The 10,115-nt window shown below is 42.8% G+C and overlaps 1 protein-coding gene across 11 annotated transcripts in view; it reads left to right on the top strand.

Annotated features, from left to right (window-relative positions):
* The window catches only part of DGKI (diacylglycerol kinase iota), a 300,508-nt gene that overhangs the window by 288,515 nt on the left and 1,878 nt on the right, over positions 1-10,115 (top strand). For 10 of the 11 annotated variants that reach the window (XM_073567545.1, XM_073567544.1, XM_073567546.1 and 7 more), the window contains 2 exons: positions 2,129-2,249; positions 10,013-10,049. In XM_073567545.1, coding sequence (XP_073423646.1) covers positions 2,129-2,249; positions 10,013-10,049 — 158 coding nt within the window. The remainder of the gene's footprint in view (positions 1-2,128; positions 2,250-10,012; positions 10,050-10,115) is intronic. The other variant, XM_073567542.1, reaches the window with a different exon arrangement.

Here is a 10,115-nt window from a genome sequence, read left to right as displayed (position 1 = left end):
ATGGGGCTCAGCAGTGAACCAAATCGGCCATAGCTCCAAGGGGCATTACTACTTAAGAAGGGACTCAGAGGACGTTATTATCTTAAACGGGACACTCATGATAATATGACTTCTTAAGGGGGAACCTAAGTGAATTACTTTTCAATTTTGTCAATGGGATACTCTGGTAATTTTTACTTTGCAATTGTTACTTTATATGCCCAGAAGGGGCATTATTTCTTTAAAAGGGGGCACTCTCGGCACTATATCTTTATGGCATAATAATTTTTTAAGGGAGCACTCGCGCCTTTATTACTTTATAAAGGAGCATTCACATCATTATTACTTTCTAAGGGGGTAACTTTGGGGTTGTTATTTTTTTAAGACGGCTCTGAAGGGGCATTATTTCATTAGAAGGAGTACTCAAAGCATTACCATATTATATGGAAGCACACATGGCATTATTACTTTTAAAGGTTATAATTTCCAGCGTGCCCCCTTATAAAGGAACATACAGGGGACTTCATAGATTTATTACCCTGGGATGTGACTTGCGACCATCTCTCAGAGCTGAATGTGCCTCTCTAGGTAAGGAAGGTTGGGGACCCCCTACTCCAAAAGGGTTACTCCTCCTTCACCTATTGTAGAGACCCCGATCAACAGTTATCAGCAAGGATTAACGGGTGGATCACTAATGATCGGGAGGGATCATCCCAGGAGTTAATACACAGAATAGTTGAGTTTACCATTATTTTTTATACAACAGTATTTCTGCAATATTGGATTTTAAGGGTGGATTCACAATAATTATTAAATTCACAGCACATTTTCGCTTTGTATGGCAGAAAGACAGGGTGCACTAATTTTTGTTTTGCTGTAGGGCCCCTTGTGGTCGCTGCTGCGTCAGATGCCGGAACAGCAAGGCAGAATTTTCAAAACTGTTCGTAAGAATTAACTGTCGTTGTTGCCCATAGCAACCAATCATAGAGCAGTTGAAGAAACGACTGCTTTGAATTGGTTGCTGGGGGCAACAAAAAACGTTTTTATTTTCTCTTAGAACGTTTAGATAACGGAGGAGCTTGGCTCCGCCTTTTAACTGGGGTGACCGTTGTCATGTGCCGCCATATCTGGCAGAGAGTGAAGGGGTAAAAAAAAATTTTTTTTTCACTTTTTGTTCTAATCAGTACATTTTGGAGGCCGCAGGAGAGACGACCTTGAGGAGGGGCAATGGTAGGGGGGGAATCGGAGTTCTCTATGGTTGAAGGTCGCGAAAATGTAGCTTAAAATGATGCTGCTTTTACAAAAGGATTGTTTTGGCTTCGATGGGGTACACCGCCACCATCCAATCAGCGGGCGTCTTGGCTTCATTTGCTGCCACCACTAGAGGGCGCCACTTTCTGATCGCCCTCTAGTGGCAGAAACTTACAACCAAGTTTGTGAACATGTTGATTTTTTTTTTTTTGTTGTTGCAATTTTTACTAAATTTTCAGCAGAAACCGGCGCAACGCAACGATATTATGTATTTTAGATGACTTTCTGATATACCGTACCTTACATTTATGGCGCACGGAGGCCGGATGAGCTCCGCCGTATATGACGAGGGGGCAGGAGATGAAATTATCCCCCTGCGTTTCTCGCCTTTTGTTCCCATGAAAGGCAGTTATGGCGAGAAGACGCATAATTGCGACTTTCATTCGGTCTGTCAATTTCCTGCCTCCCATTATCACAATTGCGGGTCCGTCCATTATCGCGCCCGGTGCAGGATTCTTCGCCCTTTTGTTCGGGCCATTTTCTCCCTGGCTCTTAATTTCCTTTGATTGATGAGAATCCTCCTTCTATTTGAGTCCGTTGGCACAATGCGGCCGCCCAGTCGGGCTCTGCTACATCGGAGCTTACAATCTAAATTCCTTAAAGGGGAAAATCTTCACTAAAACCTCTTGTATTAAATTTTCGGCTTTGTTCTGTGTTCTCATGACGCCTCTGACGGATCAGTGTTGTCATAGCGACAAAGATTTGTTCAATTCGCTCCGGTATGATAAAACTGAGCTACCAGTGCTCAGAAGTGTTGTCATAGGGACACAGGCAGAAAAACGTTTTGCACAGAAGTTGTAAAATTTGTGCTGACTTTCTGTGTTTTTTTTTTCTGCAGGTCACTGAGTGCTGTGAGAAAGGAGCACGTTTACGGGTCCAGGGGCCGGTGCACTGCTCACTGCTACACCTGGCGGCGCGGGCCGGGCACGCGGAGATCGTATCGTACATCCTGGAGAACGGTGAGCAGATTATTATTATTAGGCATTTATATAGTGCCATTTATTCCATGGCGCTTTACATGTGAAAAGGGGAAATATAGACAAGTATAATAAACAAGTGTAAAACAAGGGACACACAAGTACATAACGAGAGGGGACCCTGCCCGCGAGGGCTCACAGTCTACAGGGAGGGTGAGGATACAGTAGGAGAGGGTAGAGCAGGTCGTGCGGTGGTTCTGTAGACCGAGGATCATTGCCGGCTGTAGGCTTGTCGGAACAGGTGGGTCTTCAGGTTCTTCTTGAAGGTTTCCGTTGATGGTGAGAGTCTGATGTGTTGCAGCAGAGAGTTCCAGAGTATGGGGGAAGCATGGGAGAAGTCTTGTATGCGGTTGTGGGAAGAAGAGATGAGAGGGGAGTAGAGAAGGAGATCTTGAGATGATCGAAGGTTGCGTGCGGGTAAGTACCTAGAGACCATGTCACAGATGTATGGAGGAGACAGGTTGTGGATGGCTTTGTATGTCATGGTTAGAGTTTTGAATTCTCTGGGCAATAGGAAGCCAGTGAAGGGCCTGGCATAGGGGGGAGTCTGGGGAATAGCGGGGAGACAGGTGGATTAGTCGGGCATCAGAGTGTAGGATGGACTGGAGCGGAGCCAGAGTGCTAGAGGGAAGGCCAGAGAGTAGAAGGTTGCAGTAGTCGAGGCGGGAGATGATAAGAGCATGCACTAGTGTTTTTGTGGTTTCATGGTTGAGGAATGAGCGGATCCGGGAAATATTTTTGAGTTTGGGGCGGCAGGAGGAGGCGAGGGTTTGGATATGTGGTTTGAAAGAGAGGGCAGAGTCGAGGATCACTCCAAGGCACCGAGCGTGCGGGACTGGGGAAAGAAAGCAGCCATTGCAGTGTGACAGCGCAGAAAACGTCCATATTCAACTCTGCTACATCTGACAAACTCAGCCTCGCTGCGTCTGACAGGCCCAGGTTCTGCTACATTAGGCAAACTCTCTTCTGCAACATTGGCCAGTAGACAAGCCTAGCCCTGCTGCTCCTGACAAGCTCTGCCCTGCCCAACTGCTCCCCTGACAAACATCAGCTCTGCTAGATCTATATGGTAAATACAGCTGGTACACTTGGGCATGTGTGTACAAGACACGAAGGGTTAAAATGACTACCGCCTGACCATGACCTCAGCTCTCCGCAGCCATCTTTTCTCAGTCCTCACAACAGTGCCCACTTTTCTGGCAGTGTTTTTCCCTCCCCGCCGCGCCTGTGTGCTGAGCCTTTGTGCCTGCTGCCTCCCTGCTGCTTCCTCCCTCTCTGCTCTCTTTTTCACAGCCCGGCTGGTTTTGTCTCTTTTTCTCCTTCTTTTCCCTCTCCTCCTTCTTGTCTCCTGTGTGGGCACTCGCTGGGCACTGACTGACAGTCTGGTAATGGCATCTTTGGCAGATTTTGGGATGGTTCACCGCTGATGCCCGGGTTACGCTGCTCAAGATTTATGTGACGGATCCTCGTGGAGTCAGAGCCAAAATTATTGGAAAGTTTGAAGTCATCAAGAAAAAAAAAATCACAGCACGTATAACTTGTACAACTGACCCTCTAGATTCCAGTCTATCTATATACTCCTTCTTCAATGACACCTACTGTATATACTCCATCCCTGTATCTACTCCTCCTATACTAACCTCCTATATACTCCATCCCTGTATATACTCCTCCTATACTGACCTATATACTCCATCCCTGTATATACTCCTCCTATACTGACCTCCTATATACTCCATCCCTGTATATACTCCTCCTATACTGACCTATATACTCCATCCCTGTATATACTCCTCCTATACTGACCTCCTATATACTCCATCCCTGTATATACTCCTCCTATACTGACCTCCTATATACTCCATCCCTGTATATACTCCTTCTATACTGACCTCCTATATACTCCATCCCTGTATATACTCCTTTTATACTGACCTCCTATATACTCCATCCATGTATATACTCCTTCTATACTGACCTCCTATATACTCCATCCCTGTATATACTCCTTCTATACTGACCTCCTATATACTCCATCCCTGTATATACTCCTTTTATACTGACCTCCTATATACTCCATCCATGTATATGCTCCTCCCATACTGACCTCCTATATACTCCATCCTTGTATCTACTCCTTCTATACTGACCTCCTATATACTCCATCCCTGTATATACTCCTCCTATACTGACCTCCTATATACTCCATCCCTGTATATGCTCCTCCCATACTGACCTCCTATATACTCCATCCTTGTATCTACTCCTTCTATACTGACCTCCTATATACTCCATCCCTGTATATACTCCTCCTATACTGACCTCCTATATACTCCATCCCTGTATATACTCCTCCTATACTGACCTCCTATATACTCCATCCCTGTATCTACTCCTCCTATACTGACCTCCTATATACTCCATCCCTGTATATACTCCTCCCATACTGACCTCCTATATACTCCATCCCTGTATCTACTCCTCCTATACTGACCTCCTATATACTCCATCCCTGTATCTACTCCTCCTATACTGACCTCCTATATACTCCATCCCTGTATATACTCCTCCCATACTGACCTCCTATATACTCCATCCCTGTATCTACTCCTCCTATACTGACCTCCTATATACTCCGTCCCTGTATATACTCCTCCTATACTGACCTCCTATATACTCCATCCCTGTATATACTCCTCCTATACTGACCTCCTATATACTCCGTCCCTGTATATACTCCTCCTATACTGACCTCCTATATACTCCGTCCCTGTATATACTCCTCCTATACTGACCTCCTATATACTCCATCCCTGTATATACTCCTCCTATACTGACCTCCTATATACTCCATCCCTGTATATACTCCTCCTATACTGACCTCCTATATTCTCCATCCCTGTATATACTCCTCCCATACTGACCTCCTATATACTCCATCCCTCTATATACTCCTCCCATACTGACCTCCTATATACTCCATCCCTGTATATACTCCTCCTATACTGACCTCCTATATTCTCCATCCCTGTATATACTCCTCCCATACTGACCTCCTATATACTCCATCCCTCTATATACTCCTCCCATACTGACCTCCTATATACTCCATCCCTGTATATACTCCTCCTATACTGACCTCCTATATTCTCCATCCCTGTATATACTCCTCCCATACTGACCTCCTACATACTCCATCCCTGTATATACTCCTCCTATACTGGCCTCCTATATACTCCATCCCTGTATATACTCCTCCTATACTGACCTCCTATATACTCCATCCCTGTATATACTCCTTCTATACTGACCTCCTATATACTCCATCCCTGTATATACTCCTTCTATACTGACCTATATACTCCTTCCCTGTATATACTCCTTCTATACTGACCTCCTATATACTCCATCCCTGTATATACTCCTCCTATACTGACCTCCTATATACTCCATCCCTGTATATACTCCTCCCATACTGACCTCCTATATACTCCATCCCTGTATCTACTCCTCCTATACTGACCTCCTATATACTCCATCCCTGTATATACTCCTCCTATACTGACCTCCTATATACTCCATCCCTGTATCTACTCCTCCTATACTGACCTCCTATATACTCCATCCCTAGATATACTCCTTCTATACTGACCTCCTATATACTCCATCCCTGTATATACTCCTTCTATACTGACCTATATACTCCATCCCTGTATATACTCCTCCTATACTGACCTCCTATATACTCCATCCCTGTATATACTCCTCCTATACTGACCTCCTATATACTCCTTCCCTGTATATACTCCTATACTGACCTCCTATATACTCCATCCCTGTATATACTCCTTCTATACTGACCTATATAATCCATCCCTGTATATACTCCTCCTATACTGACCTCCTATATACTCCATCCCTGTATATACTCCTCCTATACTGACCTCCTATATACTCCATCCCTGTATCTACTCCTCCTATACTGACCTCCTATATACTCCATCCCTAGATATACTCCTTCTATACTGACCTCCTATATACTCCATCCCTGTATATACTCCTTCTATACTGACCTATATACTCCATCCCTGTATATACTCCTCCTATACTGACCTCCTATATACTCCATCCCTGTATATACTCCTCCTATACTGACCTCCTATATACTCCTTCCCTGTATATACTCCTATACTAACCTCCTATTTTCTCCTTCCCTGTATATACTCCTTCTATACTGACCTCCTATTTACTCCATCCCTGTATATACTCCTTCTATACTGACCTCCTATATTCTCCATCCCTGTATATACTCCTCCCATACTGACCTCCTATATACTCCATCCCTCTATATACTCCTCCCATACTGACCTCCTATATACTCCATCCCTGTATATACTCCTCCTATACTGACCTCCTATATTCTCCATCCCTGTATATACTCCTCCCATACTGACCTCCTACATACTCCATCCCTGTATATACTCCTCCTATACTGGCCTCCTATATACTCCATCCCTGTATATACTCCTCCTATACTGACCTCCTATATACTCCATCCCTGTATATACTCCTTCTATACTGACCTCCTATATACTCCATCCCTGTATATACTCCTTCTATACTGACCTATATACTCCTTCCCTGTATATACTCCTTCTATACTGACCTCCTATATACTCCATCCCTGTATATACTCCTCCTATACTGACCTCCTATATACTCCATCCCTGTATATACTCCTCCTATACTGACCTCCTATATACTCCATCCCTGTATATACTCCTCCCATACTGACCTCCTATATACTCCATCCCTGTATCTACTCCTCCTATACTGACCTCCTATATACTCCATCCCTGTATATACTCCTCCTATACTGACCTCCTATATACTCCATCCCTGTATCTACTCCTTCTATACTGACCTCCTATATACTCCATCCCTGTATATACTCCTTCTATACTGACCTATATACTCCATCCCTGTATATACTCCTCCTATACTGACCTCCTATATACTCCATCCCTGTATATACTCCTCCTATACTGACCTCCTATATACTCCTTCCCTGTATATACTCCTATACTGACCTCCTATATACTCCATCCCTGTATATACTCCTTCTATACTGACCTATATAATCCATCCCTGTATATACTCCTCCTATACTGACCTCCTATATACTCCATCCCTGTATATACTCCTCCTATACTGACCTCCTATATACTCCATCCCTGTATCTACTCCTCCTATACTGACCTCCTATATACTCCATCCCTAGATATACTCCTTCTATACTGACCTCCTATATACTCCATCCCTGTATATACTCCTTCTATACTGACCTATATACTCCATCCCTGTATATACTCCTCCTATACTGACCTCCTATATACTCCATCCCTGTATATACTCCTCCTATACTGACCTCCTATATACTCCTTCCCTGTATATACTCCTATACTAACCTCCTATTTTCTCCTTCCCTGTATATACTCCTTCTATACTGACCTCCTATTTACTCCATCCCTGTATATACTCCTTCTATACTGACCTCCTATATACTCCATCCCTGTATATACTCCTTTTATACCGAACATAGAGCAATCCTGATGGGGTGTATTTGGGAAGTCTCAGATGTCTCGTAAAGAAATAAGGTTCACCGAGATTACAGCGTTCTCTGATCGATATCCGGAAGCGACAAGAAGGACAAGGTCTATTCACTCCGGACATCAACCACAAAGATCCTACAATTGTTCCTTCTCCGAACAATCAAACAATAATTACCTGGGACGCTGGCTTCTCATTTCCCATCTGTGAGGCCTTCAGTCCCTTAAAATCTGAGTGGTAATCCCTCGGGTAGATCGGTGTCAGTAATTACAGAGGACTTTTGCCTCCAGGAATAGGCTTAATCCAGGAGATCTTTTGTTTTGTAGGTTTTTTTTCTTAAAGATTTACATTAGAATAGAGCATTGAGGGTAAAGAGCATCGGAGCCCCCCTCCGAGTCCAGTACTGCGGCCCTAAATTAATTATTTATGTCACACTAATGATCACAAATCTCAGGACTCCTCATTATTGACTTCAGTTAAGTGTTTTATTTTCCATCATCCCATCCCTGAGATTCATGTCCATGATGTAGTAAAGTTCTTTTCGAATGTTACGACATCGATTTCTCATTGGTTTGATTTTTATAAATTCTCCGTAAAATAATGGAATAATCTGATATTATAAGTTCTCAAGTTGTCTGAGAGTCTTTGGAAAGTTGGTGGAGCACATTTAGCATTTAAGATGTTCCCATTCTTCTGTTTGGGTCTTTGAACTTTACAGCACAGTGACATAGTCATGATCTCCGTGATCCTCTTGGGTCTTTCAAGCCTAAATGTTTTTGCTATTACGGTGAGTTGGGTCTTCTTGCAGAACTTCAGTTTTCTAAGGAAAGAGTTGGCTTGATTGGTCAGGTTGGTACTTGTTGGTTTTGCTTCCCACCCTTGGTTCTCTGAACGTTCTACATCATCTTTGTACCAGTTGAGGGTTTTGACATCTAACAACCATAGGGTGGACTTCTCGAGATCTTTGCTGGTTCTGTTTTGCTTTCTGAACTTCTCACTGGCTTAGTCATAATCTCTGTGATCGTTCCTATCATTTTTTTTAATCCTCTTGTGTCTTTGATGCTTAATTGTCTTCTCCATTGAGTTGGGTCTTCTTCTTGTAGAGCTTCAGTCTTTGAGTAGAAGAGTTGGCTTGATTGGTCAATTATTTACATGTTGTTTTTTCTTGCCACCTTTGGTCCCCTGAATAGTCTTCATCATCTTGGTATCTTTGAGGGTTTTGACTTCTAACATCAATAGGATGGACTTCTCAAGATCATTATTGGTTCTGGATTACTTTCTGAGCTTTTCAGTGGTATCGTATTGATCGCTCGTTTCTATTATTTTTTTTTCTTTCAAACCTAATAGTTTTTTACATTGAGTTGGGTCATTTCTAATGAACACCCAGACATTCAGTCTTCGAGGTGAAAGTGGTGGGTTTAATTGGTCAGTTGGTTGTTGGCTTTTCTTGCCATCCTTGGTACTTTGAACATGCTTAGTCATCTTAGAATGGGCTTCTCGAGATCTTCGCTGGTTTTATTTGGCTTTCTGAGCTTCTCAGTGGCATAGTCATAATCTCCGTGATTTTTTTTTCATCCATATGGGTCTTTCAAACCTAATTGTCTTCTCCATTGAGTTGAGTCTTCTTTTTATAGAAGTGGCAGCATTATTGCTCAAGTGATTACTTGTTGGTTTCCTTGCCACACTTGGTACTCTGTACGCTCTTTATCATATTAGTATCTAATTAGGGTTTTGACTTCTAACAGCCATAGAATGAAAGTCTCAAGATCACTGTTGGTTCTTTATGGATCTCAGTGGAATAGCCATGATCTCTATGATCGTCCTCATGGCTCTTTTAAACATAACTATCCTCTTTATCCTTTTGGGTTTTCTTCTCTTGACTCATAGTTGTTTTTAAGTGCAAGACCGTCAACCCTGTTTTTCAAGACTAAGCAAAATTAAACAAGTCTTACAATGTTAGTAGCATGCACCATACCATGGTGGTTCTACATTTTTCCTGTCCTCATTTTTTAAGAACCCCAAAAAAATGAAATATGTGCTTGTGCGATCTTGGTTATCACTAGCCTGGTATAAAGTAAAGTGGAATTTTCCTTTAAATTCTCATTCCCATTTTTTTTTTTACTCTTTCCCTGTAGGACCTGAGGATTTACTGGACATGGTCGACAGAACCACGTAGGTTTATGAATAGTTATCTGCTTTCTTACTCTTTTTGATAATCTTGGCTTCTTGGAAAAATAA

The sequence above is a fragment of the Dendrobates tinctorius genome, unplaced genomic scaffold (genome assembly GCF_039654945.1).
Source record: "Dendrobates tinctorius isolate UK_male_01 unplaced genomic scaffold, ASM3965494v1 ptg000020l, whole genome shotgun sequence".
Classification (NCBI taxonomy): domain Eukaryota; kingdom Metazoa; phylum Chordata; class Amphibia; order Anura; family Dendrobatidae; genus Dendrobates; species Dendrobates tinctorius.
Note: the sequence above shows the minus strand (reverse complement) of the source record. Positions and strands in the feature narration are given on the sequence as shown.